Source organism: Rutilus rutilus (assembly GCF_951802725.1).
Source record: "Rutilus rutilus genome assembly, chromosome: 13".
NCBI lineage: Eukaryota > Metazoa > Chordata > Actinopteri > Cypriniformes > Leuciscidae > Rutilus > Rutilus rutilus.
Genome location: NC_140218.1, coordinates 19,143,723 through 19,163,724, shown reverse-complemented (window position 1 = coordinate 19,163,724; position 20,002 = coordinate 19,143,723). Strand labels below are relative to the sequence as shown.

At 37.2% G+C, this 20,002-nt stretch overlaps 2 protein-coding genes across 10 annotated transcripts in view; one reads left to right on the top strand and one right to left on the bottom strand.

The window, feature by feature from the left end:
- Nucleotides 1-5,409, bottom strand: part of hspg2 (heparan sulfate proteoglycan 2) — a 116,307-nt gene extending 110,898 nt beyond the window's left edge. For all 9 annotated transcript variants that reach the window (XM_084429068.1, XM_084429069.1, XM_084429071.1 and 6 more), the window contains exon 1: nucleotides 5,022-5,409. In XM_084429068.1, the coding sequence (XP_084285194.1) occupies nucleotides 5,022-5,096 (75 nt within the window). In that variant the 5' untranslated portion in view covers nucleotides 5,097-5,409. The remainder of the gene's footprint in view (nucleotides 1-5,021) is intronic.
- Nucleotides 5,410-7,782: 2,373 nt separating this feature from the next.
- Nucleotides 7,783-19,874, top strand: LOC311302031 (ceramide kinase). Its single transcript, XM_084427547.1, has 13 exons — nucleotides 7,783-8,188; nucleotides 10,661-10,756; nucleotides 10,847-10,972; nucleotides 11,074-11,202; nucleotides 12,315-12,378; nucleotides 12,648-12,793; nucleotides 12,945-13,019; nucleotides 13,457-13,609; nucleotides 14,544-14,649; nucleotides 17,555-17,658; nucleotides 17,898-18,094; nucleotides 18,180-18,514; nucleotides 19,180-19,874. The coding sequence occupies exons 1-13, from the start codon at nucleotides 8,062-8,064 to the stop codon at nucleotides 19,238-19,240; spliced, it is 1,719 nt and encodes a 572-aa protein (XP_084283673.1). The 5' UTR covers nucleotides 7,783-8,061; the 3' UTR covers nucleotides 19,241-19,874.
- The last annotated feature ends 128 nt before the right edge of the window (nucleotides 19,875-20,002 follow it).

Below are 20,002 nucleotides of genomic sequence, written 5' to 3'. Positions count from 1 at the left end.
AAAATAATAATAATAATCCATAAATGGTTATACTCCACAGAACATCTTTTTCTAGTTTTGGTCAAATCCATAAAGATATTTTTAGTACAGCAAATTATGCATAACAATACATGACTCATGCTCTAGGCAATAAAGAGAGACATTCAGGTTGTTCCCATAGAAGTCTAAAAAATGTCAATTTTCCAAAGAACAGACAAATATAAAGCCTTTCAGGGATCTGAGACACTATTTAGCACTTCATCAAAAACAAAACTATCTAATTATGTAATTATGTAATGAGCACAGGATTTTAGATCAATTCACTTGCAGTGCAATTTATCAGTATGCATATTCTCTGGAAACTGAACTGATCTTGGTGTTGCTGTAATTGCACCATCGTTATTTCTGAAGGTGACCGCTTTCCGACAACCAAGGAACACGTTGTGCACTGAAATGGCAGCAATATATCAAGCACTTCTTGTTGTGACCCTATTGGTTTTGACATGGCATGGGAAAGTGGGACATAACTGATCAAGAAAAGAACTTAAATTTGCATTTATGGGTATAGGTCGGTCAGAATATAGGCGCTTCTTATGAAGCATCAAGCCACACAATGAGCACTCATGTCTGCACTTGCGAGGGTTACAATACCAGCTGAACTGCAGCTGTGTTTGGGGTCTGCCTCCTGCTCTATCACAGACAGCTGGCAAATGAAAGATGAAGATTCCCACAGTGCTGTACCACAGGTTACCTGCAGACGAAGCGGAACGGGTGGGGGAATTTATGTGTGCAAGTAGATCACAGATATGGGTGGGAACAATCTTTGGCAAATTGAATTTAAAGGATACACATGATTGTACTTTTTAAAACGAAGCACTTATTTATAACACAAAACAATACAAAAATTTCTAAATCTTGAGTCGATACATCAGCACATAAAAAATGCTGTTCTAACCACTTTGACCCCAATCCAACCTGAAGTCACTTCACAACAGAAAAAAATAACAGCAGCACAGGCTGTTCTCCAGATGTGCCAATACAGTACGTTTACATTCAGCAACTTCTATAAATTATCCACACCACTTACGACCAAAGCCAAAAGAGGGCATAAACCAAACCAAAAGTTGTGATGAAAAGATAGTAACAGACGTACCGTATTGTGACGTACATCCGAGTGTAACAGCATCAAAAAAGAAAAGAAAATCTAGGGCGGGAGCCTGGTTCTACTCATCGGTTGTTTATTGAATTTTGACATGTGGCAATTGTCCTAAAAAATGAATCCAAGCTTGAACATGATTGTGGAAGGAAGGGGTTTAAGCGGGTTAATTAAACATATGAATGAATGAATAGTTCCCAATAAGAGCAATAACGTGCATTTACAAAATGCAAGATTGAATTCATTTTCATTTCATATTGACTTTAAACACAAAACGCAAGCAATGGAAGGTTGCTTATATAACACAAGGTTATGGGTTCGATTCACAAGAAATGCATGCACTATTAATAAACTTGCAACACAAATCACTTTGTATTAAAGCTTCTGTCAAATGCACAAATGTAAATCTAAGGGTGTATTCACACGTGTAGTTCTGTTCTCTTGGTTCTTTTGGTCTGGACCAAAAAAAAGAAAATGATACATTTAGTCCTAGTTCGCTAAGCGTTCACACTGCCATTTTTAAGACCGAACCTAAAGATAAAAAAAAAAAAAAAGAAGATATATAGGCTATATGTGGCAGAACTTACCGAACATCCAAAACATTGCTGTGTGCTGGGATAAATGTACGTACAATGGCATTTTGACCTGCTGAAAACTCATGGAGTGTTTATAAGAGTCAAAACAACGGCAGGAATTCTTCCGTTTCACACAAACGAAGATCTGCTGAAAGGACACAGCGTTTCTGACGCCGTGTATGAATGTGTTGCGTTCATATTTCAGTCGAACCACATCAAAGTTCGCATAGAAGCGGACCGAGACCCAACTTTTCAGGGGTCTCCGCTTGTTTGGTGCGCATGGGTTCGGAGGGCAGCGTTCACACTGAACTGATCAAATGAACCGCACAAACAGAGCAATTGCACCAGAGTTCGTTTTAATCGAACAAAACCTGCCGAGTGTGAACACACCATAAGAGCCCAGAGAGATCTCAGATTATACTAGCATATATTTTTCTATTATGCCATAAATACCATTTCAAAGTGTGTGATTTTACTGCAATTAATTTAAGTACCTAGCATTTGCTGAATGTAAAAGACCATAATAGGTTGACAAGCAGCTCACAAACAAGATATATAAAAGCACACACTGGGATCATTAATAATCTCCTGTCCTAAAAATCTCATTGAACACGGGCCCAGTTATCCCAACGCTGTGCGCTAGATGCCTCTGTGCTTACTTGGAAGACCGTATGGGTGTTAAATTGACTAGGATGGCTGGACTATATCTAGATATTACATAAGATACAGTAAATGTGGGCATACTTGGGAGGCCAAGACGGTGAAAGACATAACAGAACTGAGCGTGTAACTACAGTCTGGAGCAGGTAACTGAAAATATCCATAGGAAACCAGACCTACTTTAAAATCCTACCTAGATGAAGTCAGAGTATATTTGTGAGTCTCTAATAAGAGAACCATCTCAAAATAAAATAGCACATTGTAACGCTGGATATCACGGGACAAACTTGAACACTTAAAAGGCTTTGTGGAGTCGAAAACAGAGCTAATAATAACAATCTGCCTTTTTAAAGGGATAGCTAGCACAAAAATTACGATTCTGTCATTATTTACTCACCCTCATGTAGTTTTCAACAACTAAAAAAGATACTTTGAGGAATGTTTCAACTGTTTTTGTCCATATAGTAAGAGTCAATGGGGTCCAAAAACACTGAAATATTTCCAAATGTGTTCCACAGAATATAAAAAGCCATACATGTTTGGAACGAGATGCGTGAGTAAATTCTTCCAGAATCTTTATTTTTTGAGTGAACCATCTCTTTAAATCAAGGGTTCGGTATTAAGTAGAACTTACAATAAACACAGTTTCAAACTAACAAAAACCTGATTTGCTTGAGTGAACTGAAACTTTGTTAATCGATAACTGCAGGTCTAGTACATCTCTCAAAAGAGTTTCCTACTTTTTTTCTTCATCTCAAAAAGAAAGGTCAAACAAGCTAAAAGCAAAAGGAACGACACTGGGCGTGAACCCACTTGCAACTCTTTATCATCACACAAAACTTCAACGACCTCACAAATAGCCAGTTTAACCCAAAAATTACATGTGTCAATAAATAGCAAAGGATCATCTCTCAATTACCAGGCCATTGATAGTTAACAGCAGGGAGGGAGCACTTGATTGTGTCAGTAAACTAAAAGGTAATAAAGTGCTTTTATTGGGGTTTTGTCAGTGCTGATTGATACTTATGACCCTGAAATTCCAGTAGGACACCAGGGATGCCGGTGGCAACTGAAGCCCAGAGTGTTCAACTGAACTCTTTGTCAAATCTTAAGGCAAGCTTGTAATGGAAAAAACACATGGCGTTAATTCCATTTAATTCAATTATACTGCAACTGACACAGTGGTTCCTGAAACAAAGCAGCAAAGATCTCAAATTACCAAAGGCAATGGGCCCCTGCTACACATCAGTAAACTGAGAGAGGCTCATGTTCACCAGTGTCTGAATGATAAGAGAGGGATTATACATGGTATGCAAGATGAACGCAAGCCGATTTAAAGAATCTGAAGTTATACATGACAAGACTTTCCGTTAGCACGTGATCCAGAGAATTTTTGAAGGATTCAACATCAAAGGCTTTCCAAGACAGCAGTAATTTCAGCAAACTAGTTAAATTGACTCCAAAACATACAGGAGGGGTGGTGGTTTTTGGTCAGCGAAAGTACGGTTTCTTATGCTTTACAAGAACCAAACTAACAATAGTAATTTTAACTCAAATTTATGCAAAATAGAGCAGCATACCCTAAAAACGGACTATGTGCTGTTAAGGTCATTTCACATGCTATTCCATTTCCAACAGATCAATTCAGTCAGTATCTCCCAGTAACTCTCCACCTACATAAGCAATAAAGTCTAAATGAATCTACCAGCAGGCTGGAAGTGGTACAGTATTACAGGTACCAAGAAATTTGAGATGTAGGTAGCCTATTTGTTTTTCACATTAAACTATTATCTCATAGACGATGATTTGATCGGCTGCTTTGCCTCATTCAGCCACTTTATTTTATCAAACTTTTCTTGAATATTACTCCTGTTAATGCTAATTTACTGCACAAAGTCATAATGAAAGCAAGAATTCAAAGACAGTTTTCACAAAGGTGCCAATTTCTGTGTGAGTGCCCAGCACAAACATTGAGTCAATAAGCAAGTCAATGTAGAAGTTGTGCTTTTATGTGAAGATTATCAAATTAATGCAGTTTATATGCTTTGCTTTAATCATAACATGAGAAAGGAAACAATCACAAAATAATATATAGATAAACTGCTTCCTTTTTCACCATGGTTGCAACTATTTTATATTAAGGTAAAATCAGTTAATGTGCATGAATGTGCACGTGAAATATGTGGAAATTAGTATCAGGTTATCTGACTAGTATCAATAATAAGCGTTTGAATACACACGCTATGACTTTGTATAGCCTAAGTGTGCAGTGAAAGTGCTCTAAATCAATGAGTGTCAAAGGATAAATAAAGTTGATCAAGTGGGCTATACAGACACGCAAGACGCCAGTAAGACCAACTATGAATAGCTCGTTTCTATGGATAAAATTAGACCAGGACTAGGACACACGCTACACTTGAGTCGAGCTTTAGATATCCGTAAGACATCAATGCAACTCAACATAACTTTCACATGATACAATTCGCAGCTTAGCCTACTAAATGCTGTTATAAAAAATGGATTATATTACGACGCAAAGTTTGGCTAAGTAACTTTTCCCGTGCATTTCCATTGATACAGTTACCTGTTGTTACACAAAAGCAGCACAGAGTGTTATATTAAGGGTATACAAATGCAGATGAATCACTTACATTAAACAGATGCGACGTAAATATCAAAGGGATAATAAAAAGAGTGAGTTTATGGGCACGTATCCGCGTCCCCATTTCTGCCAACCCAGCACGACTCCAAACACGCCGCTGGGAAAATCAAAGTCCGTCACTTGGAAGCCACTGGGAAATTTCTTCGCAAAACTTTCAAGCGTTTCTTTTACAGCAAGGCCGCCGTCGCTTCTCCGTCCCACGCTTGGTGGGACTTCATTTGCCAAAAAAAAAAAAAAAGAAAGAAAGAGAGAAAACCCGTCTGCTGTTGAGTGCTTGTGAGATACAACCAAGAGAAACTGATGGTTGACTTGTGAATATCCGTTTTGTTCTCTTGGTCCCACTTTCCAATGGGCAAGCAGAAAGTTCAGCATGCACTGCCTAGCGGATCACTTTCAGCGCGATAATGTTGAACTGCTGACGATGGCTTTGTTTCAAATCCTAGTAAGCTGCCTAGCTAGACAGCATAGTGAGCTCTTCTCAGCTGACGCGGAAAGCGACCCGGAACGTCCCAGAACGATGACGCCCAAATATGGTGTCTAGGTAGGCAGCTCACTAGGATTTGGGACACAGCCTATCAGCGCCTGGGATAAAAGGCGGAATGGAATTCCAGGAGCAGGATCTTCCATCTAGACTACGCCTCTACTAACGGGAAATATTAGGCTACATGTGATACAAACTACATTTTTATTCTTATTTTAATAAAATGAAAATACACAACATATTATGTGTAGGCTACTATGTTTTTAATAGGCTATTAAAATAGTGCCTATTTGTCTTTTTGCTTATGACACCAAGTGTGAATACAGGTGAAGTGTTTTTTTTTGTTTTTTTTATCCAGGATATTGTGTTTTTTAGAGATTTTATATGTTATTGTGTAGGGATAGGTCATTTGGCATCACATTTTTAAAACAATACCAAAGGCAAATTATCAGACAGTGTCCCTTGTATTCACTCTATTATTTATAAGCAAAACCTTAATTTACAGCTCTACATCTATGAATCATGATAGTGTATTTGCAATATGGGCAAAATATCACTTCAGATGGATTTTGAAAGATAAAGAAAGAAACTTTAGGGAAGTTGATACAAAATGACAATGTTGATTACAATATAGGCTACAGTTTGGTTATTAATTATTTTATGAACGTAAGATAGTTTTGTAAAGTCAAAACTGTTAAATCACACCAAAGTTATCATTTCACTTTTGATTATGGTCATGAGTATTTATCTTTATAATTGCGTCTTAAACACTGTCTTCCAAGGTCTCTAATAGCCTCTAGCTAAATATCCTCTGGTAACCTATAATGAAAAGAAGTTTCCCTCAGAAAAAAAAAAAAAAAAAAGACTAATCAGTTGTCATCTCTTTCTGTTCAGCCATTCAGATTTTTCTCTTCATCCAATATAACAAGGACATCTGCACAGGATCTGTTTACATGCACGGTCACATCCATAACTGGGACAAAATAAAGCAGCTGCTTTCAATTTAGACTTCATCTACCCAGCTGGATTCCCTCTAGCAACTCCAAAACAACACTGTAAACTATAATTATGAGGAAAGCTGCCAGGATGCATCACTGTATCTGTAGAAAATGTCTAAATGCAGAAGTATGCATTTTCTTTTGACACAAAATGGATGATTTGACAAAGTAGCTGGTTGTCATCAAATGATTCATGCTATTCCTTTTTCACTAGCTTTGAACCCCTCACAACCATGTTGCACAAATGACAATTTGAAAGGGAAAATGATGGCTGAAAGGAACACATGAACGCTATTGAATAATAATCTTGAAAACTGGTAAATGAATAATTTGATTTATTTTACCAATTAGATGTAGCAAAAACATTATCAGGTGTATTTATTTTTGTCTAAGCCACTGTCTCCATCTGCTGGAGGTTACAAGGAACTGTTCTGAAGTACACGCTTAAAACAAATAATATTACAGAACCTACTGGAAAAACAATTCTTATTGATGCATGCTTTTTATTATAATGCGTGCAACTTATTCTATACAATTTAGTATGTTAGAATAACAACCCTTTCAGTCAGTCAGTCAGTCAGTCAGTCGGGTTAAGCAGATTTTCAGGAAAGTCAACTTTCCAGCTATAGCCTACATAAAGGAAGAAAAGAAACACACTGACAGAAACAAAAATAGACCAAATATGAGTAAAGTGTGCTCAATGCAGCCAAACAAGACTGACACTTGTGTTTCTGACATTTAAAAATGTGAAACATTTGCCAATATAGCATGTGTTCAGACTAATCTTAGTTATTGTATGATCATCAAAAAACAAAACAAAAAAAAAACGGTTGAAATGTGTTATGAAGTGCCATGTCATCTAGTCATACCAGTCACACTGACACCAACTGCATGTTGACAGTAAAAACAAAAGGATGCAGAAAGAAAGGATAAACTTACATGAATATATCTAAGTTGAATTTCCAGCAGGATGTAAAGTGTTTTGTCTATCTACTACACGATCCGCCCACCACTGCACAGGCAGTAATTTTCCTACATTAAACTATATTTTACAATTAAAAAAATCGAATTGATTAATAACACGAGAGGAAATGAATCAAATATTTGATTTTAGCTATAAAGTTTAAATTAGTTTTGTTTAAAAAATTGAATGGGCGAATGAATTACGGTTACCTTCTGCATAATCATTATCCAATGAGACTTGCGTATGCAAATTTTTCCAGTAGGCTACAGGTGCGCTACCTCAAAAGGAAGTGAACTTGTTTTATAATAAACCTGTAAGGAACAGTCAAGTAGGTTAGCACAGGTCAGCGAAGACGGAGCCGAAATAATTTATCGGATCCTACCTTACTTACATAAACGTATTTATTACACTTGGAGACTCTTTTTAACCCACGTCTAAACATTATAATATGCTCAGCCTATATTTGTTCGCTTCAGATGTTAGACGCTTTGGCCAACTTGGAAATTCTTGCATGGATAAAAATACCGCTGAATGCTGCTTGTGGGAGCATTAGGTTCTATGGATAAATGAAACTACCAAAGAGACGATGGAGATAGATTCGGTGAGAGTTGAGTCGAGTGTGTGGATCGGTAATAAGCGCTACAAGGCTCTCCTGAGCGGATGGTACTTCAGCTGGACTGAGATCGACAAGAGGAACCGGGAGAGGAAAACAAGTACGACATTTATTATCCTTCTAAACGCACCTGAGTCCAATAACGCGGTCTAGGTAGACAGCTCAAAGTTTTGGGACAGGTGTTTGTGATTTAAAAAAAGATAAATTAAACAAATGTAAACGTGTTTATATCCTCCTAGGACGCAGGAATAGACTTAATGAATTTCTCTGACACCATACATGTCATGTCACATGTCACAACCTGGGTGTCCTGTAAATAACACATTCAGGGCTTTTCAGAGATTGGCTACCAAATGTTTGGAGGTTTCACCATGAAAACAACTTATCCTTTGTCTTTAAAAATGCCTGACATTTAATTTAATGATCAAATGTAGCACTCTTATGGAAATATGATAATATATTGTAATTATAGCCTAATTTAAATCGGACTACTTTTCAAATTGTATTTCATAAACCAACATCTCAGGAAAACGTTATGGGGTTTCAAATCAAAAAATGACTTTCTGTTACAGAACAGGGCATTGATTTAATATATGTCCACTGTAGAGGACATCATGACTTAAATCATGTTTATCAGGCATTTTGGGAGACACAACAAGTGAATATGGAAATAAATTATACATCAATATTCCTTTGAAATATTAGATATTATTATTAAAATGTTGCTAATTATTACTCCAATTATTACACTTCTTTTTTCATTAAATGTTGCTCCAAGAACACATTAATGTGCACATTAGATTTGCATTGAATGGGAATATTAATTTATGGCCATTTTACCCACATATTGCATAAAGTAAAATGGTGTATCAATTCATTCAGTTATATCTTTCATAACATAGTTGAGAATCATCTTTATACAAATGTTAGTTAAAATAAATCCTGAAACCCCAACATTTATTGGTGATTGAAAAAATAAAATAAAAATCCCATTGTTTTTGCCTATACATATAATTTCATGTCATTTTATTTTTTAAACAACTGAGTCCTGGTGTCCACTACAGAGGACATAGCATAACATATGAATAAAATATCATTTTTCAAAAATGTTTTTTTTTTTTTTTTTACCATTTTTATCTTATGCTCTAAACAATGTGATGACATGAGGGGAAAAAAAAATAAAATATATATTTTTTTTTCTGGGTCTCAGGAGGATATTTCTAAATTTGTTTTAGTAATTGTACTACTCAAGGTCATAGTATGGGTGTTCTTAGGGAGTGACAAAATTACATGACATGGTAGCTATATAAAGGAGCTTTAAGTTATTCTTATTTGAGTAACCGCATAATATGTATATGCGTAATGTATCAATATTATTCGATTAAAGGCAGACAAAATTTACTAATTAGGCTATATAAACTTTTTATGCAAAAAAATTAATAGCATTTTTGAGAAATTTCATTAAATTGATGTTTAACTCAAATGAGATGAAGACGCCCAGTTCCATGATGGTAGCTGAACAAGCTCAGAATTAGTTTCGAGTTGACAAAACCAAACCAATCCAACCAGGCTATATCATATAATATATAGTATGATATAATATCTATATCATACTAAATTATTATTCTAAATAAGCATTACTAAAAGCCAGACGATTTTGTCTTTAAAAATCATTTGCTATATAGTGACTTTTAATTTGGAGTAGAACAGGTGGAGTGACTTTATCCTTTGCTCACAGCTGATTGGTCTAAGTTCGGTTTGAGATCTCTTATCTGGAACATAACCTGTCCAGAACCGGGTTAGCCATGGAGCGTAAGTTACAAGTTGCTGCCTAAAACCCAGGGTTATCGCAAACTAAACTGAAACATACCTGGCTTGCCACCTAAACCGGCTTCATGGTATAGGGCCCAGTCATCTAAAAATAAATAAATAAGTAAATTCTACGCAGCCATGTTGACATCACATGACCAGCTGTGCACGTAATGGACTACTATTAATTAAAAATGTATGACATAATATATGAGCCCAAGTTAACAGCATTTATTAAGAAGTAACCAAAAAATGATTTCAAATGATGATAATAAAATAATTTGTAATTATTAAATAGTATTTAGATGCCATAGAAATGTAATAGCACCTGGGTGCACCTCTGACACATTGACTTAAAGTCTCTCTTATTTGTAGATAATTAACCACCATATAATGATTTGATGCCTGGTATTACAATTAGTTTAATTATTGACTAGAAATATAGAAAAAGGTTAAAGTAACACTGTGCGCTATCCAATTTGTATCCACAGTTCTCTTTGTTATTCTAGCTGGATTGGACTGAAGGAATAATCCATAAACATATCAGTCTATGCTCAATGCTCAGCTTATGCATGAAAATAGTGTTTAAAAGTCCCTCCTTACTGGCAATTTGTCTGTCTGCATTGACCTCAAAACAAGTTGAACAGCACCATCCAGGCTTGACAACTAAACGTCTGGACAAAAGGCCTGAGTAGGATTGGTGGAATCTTACTTGATAGTATGAGACACATGTACATCCCTTATTCAAGAGCGTCGTTCTTAGTTTCAGTGCCGGTGTCAGAGGTGATTGGGGTGAAGGAGGGTCGAGTTGAGATCCAAACCCAGAAGAAAGTAGAAGACACTGACCTTGATTTTACATGTAAGTTTCTGAAAGTGATTTATTTTTGCACAGGGATCAAATACAACAAAGTTAGACTAAACCTTGTTTTTGTCCTTTTCGTATCACAAGTGTTCTATGTGAAGCGTAACGGACATGGACTGTCATGGAGTCTGGGCAGGACCCAGTTCTGCTGTCCTAGCCGGGGTGTCCGGGATCAATGGATCACTCAACTCCGAACCGCACTCAAAACCCACAGTGTGTACAGCTGAAAATAATGCCCTTTCTCATTCATTCAGACTCATTATTCGCTAATGACTCATTAACATCTCTCTCTTCATCTGCTTCTCCTCTATCAGGCCCCTCGCGTCCTCACAGGTTGTTGGTGTTCATTAATCCTTTCGGAGGAAAGAAGAGGGGGAAACAGATCTTTCACTCTCTTGTGGCCCCTCTGTTTGAGCTGGCTGGCATCAGCTCTCATGTTGTGGGTGAGATACTGAGACTTTATCTCCACCGTTCAATAACTGAACAGTTATCAAGTGTCCCCCCGTTTGGTCTCTGATACTGCCAGTACGTCAGGTAGTGCAGTTCTCAAGTGACATCGCAGATCTTTATCGAGATTTGGGAAGAGGGCTTGAGTTGAGTAGCAAAGTTAAATAGTCAGATAAATGGAATCTTGTGACAAAATAGCATATCCTACTACACACACACACACATTAAATTACATGCATACACACTACTATTCAAAACTTTAGGGTCAGTAAGCAGAATTAATTATATTATTTAGCAAGGGCACATTAAATTAATCAATTTGTGACAGTGACAGTAAAGACATTTATAATGTTACAAAATATTTCATTTACAGTGCCTGTTTGGAAACATTCATATTTTTATAAGTCTCTTATGATCACCAAGGCTGCATTTATTTAATCAAAAATACAGTGAAAACAGTAATACTGTGAAATGTAATTTATTCCTGTGATGGTAAAGCTGAATTTTCAACATCATTACTCCAGTCGTCTTTGTCATCACATGAATAAATTACATTTAAATAACATTAAAATAGAAAACAATTATTTTAATTTTATTTTCTAGTAATATTTCATAATATTACTGGTTTTACTGTATTTTGATAAATGCAGCCTTGGTGAGCAGGGGAGACTACTCTCAAAAATGTAAAAAAAAAAATTTGTTTCCAAAATTGACAGTTACTGTAAATGCTGTTGTCTTCTATTTAGCGAAGAATCCTATCAGTTTCCACAAAAAATATTAAACAGCACAACCTTTTTTCAATGCTGATAATAATAATAAGAAAAGTTCCTTGCATATTAGAATGATTTCTGAAGGATCATGTGACATATTTATTTCATCCATCTGACATACTGTAATGTTGCAAACAAATTTTCAGAAACAAGCTGTTGTTGCAGCTTAGTTTTAATAAATGACTTTTTATTGAATTGCTGTACGGAAAACTCTTTATGTACTGAAACCTCTTTCATTTAAAAAAAATCAAGGAAAGGTTTCACATTATAAGACTCCTTTTAAAAAATATAGAGCGACTTAAAAAAAAAAAAATCTGGGGGATGTTTCTTGTTTTTAGTGACTGAACGAGCAAATCAGGCCAGAGACTACATCCTGAAGAAAGACTTAACAGGGTTCAGTGGGTAAGTTATTTAAAATAATAATAATACAAAAATTTAAAGATTCAAGAGTGCAGTCCAGTAACAATGGTGTCATTGTAATAATTCATGTCACATGAGACCTGTCCTCTGTATTTTGTTATTCAAGCAGAAATGTTGCCTAAATACCTAAAGGGTCATCTTAGAAATATGCGTCACTATATTCTGAGCAAGCCCGCTGATAATACTCTAAAATAAGGTTTTAGAAAATTAAGCTCTTGCGTATTTCCAGTCAAACCTTTATTCCCGTTCAGAGTGATATGTGTGGGTGGAGACGGAATGTTCGGCGAGCTTCTGCACGGTGTGATTGGACGAACCCAGCAGGAGGCGGGAGTTTCAGAACATGACCCAACTGTAATGCTGCAGCCATGTGACCTCCACATTGGCATAATTCCAGCAGGTGAATTTTTGCATAGTGCCGTGACTGATATTAGTATGGAAAAGGGGCGTAGATTGTGGTCTGTTCATAGCACTGATGTGTCATTCAAATGCATGGTCAAGATAGTGAGAGGAGTGTTAGTTTACCTCCCTGTGTTTACTCTTCTCCGCAGGCTCTACAGATTGTGTGTGTTTCGCCACTGTGGGCATAAATGACCCTGTGACATCGACGCTGCACATCATCATTGGTAATCTGCATTTTTTTAGAGCAACAAACAATAAAAAAGTCATCCAAAGGTCATAACAACTGCAATACTGTCATGAGTGTTAATGGCACTGTGTTACCCAGCTGATACGACCTATGGGTTATAAGCCCTAAAAACATGCAAATTGTATTATATACTAATAGAGGAAGAATATAAAAAATAATGTTCCTCTCTGTCTTGCCACTCACGTGGCAATGTTGCGTGCCTGAAGGTTGCTGACCCTTGAATTATTAACATATTTAAGTTTTCATACATTTATATTTATGTTAATTTCTAGAGTTTTTTTTTATCTTAAAAACAAACTTCAATTAAAAAGATTTGCCCTTGTGCAACACAATATAAAATAGAATAGAAATAATATGAAATGTGAATGATGATGAATAGCATAACTGGATATTTTTCCTTTTTTCTCTCACCAGGAGACTCTCAGCCTTTGGATGTGTGTTCTGTCCATTATCAAAACACACTGGTACGTTATTCTGTATCTATGGTGGGCTATGGTTTCTATGGCGATGTTTTGGCAGAGAGCGAGAGGCACCGCTGGATGGGCCCTCTCAGATATGATTATTCAGGTATGGACGGCAAGTGTCAACTGTCTTTAAAAATGAAGTTTAGACTGAATACTGATAGGTCAACTCTGCGCATTCTCTAGTTTTTTGGGATAGTTCACCCAAAAATAAAAATGATCCCATAATTTACTCACCCTCAAGCCATCCTAGGTGTATATGACTTTCTTCTTTCAGCCAAACACAATCAGAGTTATATTAAATAATATCCTGGCTCTTTCCATCTTCGTACAAGCCCAGAAAGCACACCCATCCATCATAAAAGTAATCCACACGGCTCCAGTGGGTTAATAAATTCTGAAGCGATGGTTTTTTGTAAGAAAAATATCCATATTTAAAACTGGCGTATACGCATTCACGAAAGAGTTATGTGGTTTTTAGTAAGAGCCGTCTATTCTCACCTAAGCTTACATCATGAGTCCAATATCATATGTCGGGTCAGAGGTCACCCTTCCGCCGGAACTCGACTCTTTCATTAATGTACGTTGCCGAAGCCAGTGATTATAGTTTATAAAGTTATAAATATGGATCGCTTTACTTCAGAAGGCATTATTAACCCCTTGGAGCTGTATGGATTACTTTTATGATGGATGGATGTGCTTTTTGGAGCTTCAAAAACTCAGGCATTACAAAGATGGGAAGAGCCAGAATATTATTTAATATAACTCTGATTGTGTTCGGCTGAAAGAAGAAAGTCATATAGACATAGGACGGGGATAATTAAAATTTTTGGTTGAACTATTCCTTTAACACTTATTATAATTATATAATTTTCTTTTTTGAAGTAACATTGTTTTGGCAAATTTGTAGGGTTTGATATGCCAGATGCTTCTCTATATGCTATACTTTTATTGTCACTCATTATCATGAATGTGAGTGAAGAAACAGACCTCGATCCCCTCTCTGCTCATATTTTCATGTATGTTTGTTCTTCTTGTAGGTTGTATGGTGTACCTGTGTAACAGGAGCTATCCGGGACTGGTGCAATATCTCCCTGCTGATTCCCATATCTCCAGCCCACGGGACAAAACTCGATGCCTCTCAGGGTAAATATTTGTCTTCATCTTTTTACCTGAAAATCATATTAGGAGCATTTTATTTTGAAAATATTGACTTTAAGGAGCATTTTTAGCAACAGGTTGAACAACAGTGCAAAATCCCCGCAGGAACCAGAAGGATATGACTAAATGTGCATGAACAGAAAGAAATCCCTCATGACTGATACAGCTTCACTAGTTTGTAAAGTTTGTACATGTGGATGTGTTGAGTGGATCCATGAATAGATTCGGTTGGGTCCTTAGTGTTCTGATTAGTGTGGCTTCATCTTTCGGGAATTATGTGTTCTTAGCAGTTACCTCATTAAATAACACAATTGGCTTGAATTCCTCAGTGTTTTTCTGAATTGGAGGTCCTTCCTTAGGGCTGTTACCATGGCCGCTCAAGCAGTAGGATCTCTAATGGAAGAAGAGTAGCTGGTGAATTGCTAGTAGCTTGTCTCAAAGGAAAAGACTGCTGAATTAAAAAAAATATTCAAAACAAATTTCAGTACCACATCCTGTGTTATGCCACAGACACAATGCTCAAAATTAAAGGTGCATTGTGTAATATTTAGGAGGACTTGTTGACAGAAATGCAATATCATATACATAACTATGTTTTCAGTGGTGTATAAATACCTTACATAATGAAATGTTTTGTTTTTATTACCTTAGAATGTGCTTCTATCTACATACACCGTGGGTTCCCTTACATTGAAATAGCCATTTTGCGCCACCATGTTTCTCAATAGCCCTAAATGGACAAACGTGTTTCGTCACTATGTTGTTCTTTGTGCAAAGAAGCTAGCTAAAGTCAGTGAATAAAACACTGACACAATGATGAAAAAGTAACAATATTCGCAAGAACATATCGATATACTGAATAATTAAGTAGACCTAATTTCTTAATTTATCTTTGTAAAGAAACCTCATTGCTTAACTGGCTACTCTCTACTGTCTCAGACGACAACATCTTTTCCTGTCGGCCACCGTAACTTTTGTTGGTTGCAATTCGCAAACCTCACCACTAGATGCCTCTAAAAATTACACAGTGCGCCTTAGGGCCGTTACATAGTCAACGCATCGGTACGCGTCCGCAAGGCTACGCATCGCTACGCTTCGGCCGCCATTATGCGTCGTCAAATGTGTCGCCCTAGTTTTTGATACACGACACGCCGATGCACACAATACTATGCGTTGTCGGTGGGGGCGACATTGCAAGTATTGTACATTAATTCAAGTATATTATTACAGAAGAAGGTTTGAATACAATGGCGGGCGAAGAGGAAAAATTATGCGAGCTTATACATCTCCTCTACAGTGTGTGTGTGTGTGTGTGATTTTGGTTGGGTGACAGTTGTATAGCCTACAGTTTGACAAGAGTTTACAGTTTGACAAATTTAAGCACAATGTTGTGTTTTACACAAATATAAGTAGGCTAAACACTTTGCAGTTTTAATGATGTCCTGTATGAACAAAATGACGGAGTATGTTTTTGTTTCCACTGTTCGATCGCGCCCGTGCCTCTCTCTCTCTGACACACACACGCACACACATTCCAGCATTGCAATCTTGACATCGCAGCCTGTTATTATGCTGCGTTCACACCAAACGTGAATAGAGCGTCAAATTCGCGTCTATCGCGACTAGTTCAGCGCTTGAACATTTTGAATCCATTCGCGCGTCCAAAGCGAATAGGACACGGGTATAAATCGAGCGTTTGAAGCGAAATAGACGGGCGTTCAGAGCTATGACTCTACTATGAATCTACTACCCCCTGTTGCGTGAGCGGTGTATTGCATTTCACGCATCGCCTGTGACGCTTGCGTCTGCTTGTGTCCACTGTTTAGACTCTGAAAGGGAGCGCGTTGTTTGCTCGCGTTGACTATGTAACAGCCCTTAAAGACTCTCCGAGCTCCTAATGTGGGTAACATTGGATTTAGTGAGTACTAAATTGAACTGCCATTGAGAATGGCAATGCTCGAGGATACATTTTACCAGGTATTATTTCAGTCATTTCACTCAGCGGCCATCTTTAAACTCCTCTCGGTCATGCAAGTGAAGCTCCTATATCTTTGAATGGGGAAACATCAAATTCTCCAAAACTGTTCACCATGCTTATGATTACATGTCATATTTGAAATCACCAATGAAATCTGACAACAATTGCCTCATATATTTTGTTTCTAAATGCTCGAATCATGCATTTTTGATGACTTTACTGATCGGCGATTGGCTCTTTTCTTTAGAAAGCGGAACTTATTCCACAATATTGCACATTGAACTTTCTCCCATTTATAGTAATACAAGTGCACCGTGTTTCTGTATATAAAGTCTTGGTATTATACACCATCTTGGTTTGTACAACTCCCAACAGAGATGGTCTTATTTTTGGGAGATAGGAGGGACCCTGTGGCTCTGCGATTGGAGAAAGCGTAACGGCCACATGTGCCTTGATAACCAGTCACATTATAGCCTTTCTGTCAGAGTTGTGCGACAGTCAATCACCATTTGCGGATACCATAGAAATGAATGAGAAGTGCCGTAAACTGAATCTCATCTGCCGCAAAATAGTTTGTGACTCAAGTTGTTCCAAACCTGTATGAATTTCTTTCTTCTGTTGAACACAAACGAATATATTTTGAAGAATATGGGTAACCAAACAGTTGATGGGTCCCATTGACTTACATAGTATGGGGAGGGAAATACTATGGAAGTCAATGGGGGAAGTCAACCGACATTCTTCAAAATATCTTCGTTTGTGTTCAGCAGAAGAAAGAAATTCATACAGGTTTGGAACAACTTGAGGGTGAGTAAATGATGACAGAATTTAAAATTTTGGGTGAACTATCCCTTTAAAGCAGCTTTGGATCCCAGAAATGTTTTAAAAGAATGTTTGTGTGTGTATGTGCAGGTGCCGTGTGTGTTCAGAGAGCAAAGAGAGGCTGTTCCCCCACTTTGACAGCTCCAGTTCCCTCTATAGCACTAATGTGAGCCAGTGCAACAGTGAGTTAGAGGGTAAGACCATCTGCTGCCTGTTTGTAGAATGATTGTCTGTGTCATCTCATTAGAAACCCTATTACTGGGATCACACTGTGCTGTGCTGTGTCTCTATGGGGTTCGTATGTTGTACGTCTCTATTTGACCGTTGTCATGTTAGTACCAAAGTGTGCATTGCTAGTCCTACAAAGCCATTATGCACTTGTGATGTAGACTATTGAGAAAAAAAAAACTTTAACCTTTTATCACTGTTTCAGGTCAGTGGGTGACTATTGAAGGCAGGTTCAAGTGTGTCTCTCTCACCTGTATGTCAAGCTCATGTCCACGGAGCCCAAAGGGTCTTTCGCCGTCCGCTCACCTGGCCGATGGGACGGCAGACCTCATCATGGTCCGAGAAACTAACCCTCTTGGCTTTCTCACATACCTTCACAGGCACACAACCAAACAGGATCAGGTAAAACCAAATAACATTCAAGTAAATAAACTCTCAGCTAAAGGCTGAATCAGTCAGAAAAATCACTTCTGAAGTATCATTTCAGTTTGACCTGCCCTTCGTTGAAGTTCATCGTGTCAAGGCTGTTCGGTTTTCTCTACCCCCTGGAGAAGAAGAAGAAGAAGAGGAATATGAGAAAGAGGCCGATCGAGAAATTCAGACCTCTGCTGAGAGTGAACTGGAGGATCCTGAGAAACTGTTCAGTGGTAACATTGCAGGTCACTCACAGCAGCATCTCGCAGCGTGGAAGGAGAGAGGAAGTGAGACAAGTAGATTAAAGAGACAAGGCTTTGCATGTGGGCCTTGCTGTACTAAACCTCGCTCGGTATCAGTGTGGAACTGTGATGGAGAAATTCTGCCTCACACCGAGATCTCATGCAGGTACGTTGTTGTGTGACTAAGCAAGAGGGAAATTCACATGGAAGAACTGTAAAATAATCATACACTAAGTTTGGGGTCTGTAAGATTTTTATTTTGAAAGAAATTAATACTTTTATTCAGCAAGGATGCATTTATTTGATCAAAAGTGACAGTAAAGACACTTATATTATTACAAAAAAACATATTCCAAATAAATGCTGTTCATTTGAACTCATGAAAAGGATTAATCACAGTATCCACAAAAATATTAAGCAGCACAACCTTTTTCAACATGGTAATAATAAGAAATGTTTCTTGAGCATTAAATCAGCATATTTTAATGATTTCTGAAGGATAATATGACTGGAGTAATTCTGCTTTGCCATCACAGGAATAAATTATACTTCAAAATAGATTAAAATAGAAAACAGTTGTTTTATCGTAGCTATATTTTTTCATAATATTACTTCTTTTTTTTTTCTGTATTTTTGATCAAATAAATGCAGCAAAAGAGACTTCTTTCAAAAACAACAAAATATATTACTTACCTCAAACGTCTGGTTCCAATGATGTAAGCAAATCTCATAGTGAATGATGATGATATCAAGTGGAAGTTTAGGAGTTTCAAACTAAAAACTTTGCATCTTCTCATTTGAATGATTCCTAATATGACACTCTTTCCACAGAGTTCACGGCCAGCTGGTGCGTCTCTTTGCCAGGGGCATCGAGAATTCAACAATGCAATGAAACCTGTAAGAGCTGAGAAAAGAGATGTGATCATCGTAACGTATGACCTTTTTATAGCACTCTTTATGAGGACTTAATTGCAAAGAAGATAAAATATAATGTAAATGCGTATGATGGGTGAGAGGATGTGCAGTCTTAAAATGTGAATGTATTAGACGCACAGCTCATTTCACATTAGCAAGATATTTCGGCTGTTACTAAATTTTTCCTGGAAATCTGAAGAATAATGATTAACATATGTAGGTGATGGATCAGTTTCAGATCTGTCACAATGTTGTTCATTTAATTGATTTTATAGTTGTTGTTGTTTTTTGCAGAGCAAAAAAGTATGTTAGTTGGTAGTGTTAACTCAACTGACATTAACAACATTAAACTTTGTGTCAGGGTTATTTAATCCAGCACGTGAGTGATACCACTGGTTTGTCCTTTCAGTGAAGGCACTACATCTTCTGTGTAAGGCTTGTACATTGACAGTCACAAACAGTGATTGACATTTTTAAGGGAGTGGACCCATTCCAGACAACATTCTCACAGCTCGACTGGAATGTGCATATACTGGATGTCAGTGGGTTCAACATTCAAAATCACTAGTTAATGTATGTGTTTGTCCTAATAAAGTGTCATGAATCATCTCAAAACTATCGTCTTTGCTTTCCTTAGAGTTCTCTCTCAAAACTTCATTATATTATTCTTATCATCAGTATGTAGTCACAAACGAAAAGCCTCATAATACTGTAGTGGATGGAAAGATGCTTGCTTACA

What these genes read in the sequence shown, in the direction of transcription:
- LOC311302031 (XM_084427547.1), top strand. Translation starts at nt 8,062, where the DNA reads ATGGAGATAGATTCGGTGAGAGTTGAGTCGAGTGTGTGGATCGGTAAT. An exon ending in AAAACTCGATGCCTCTCAGG is followed by an intron (nt 14,650 to 17,554) that starts GTAAATATTTGT and finishes GTGTATGTGCAG; the next exon opens with GTGCCGTGTGTGTTCAGAGA. An exon ending in ACACAACCAAACAGGATCAG is followed by an intron (nt 18,095 to 18,179) that starts GTAAAACCAAAT and finishes GTATCATTTCAG; the next exon opens with TTTGACCTGCCCTTCGTTGA.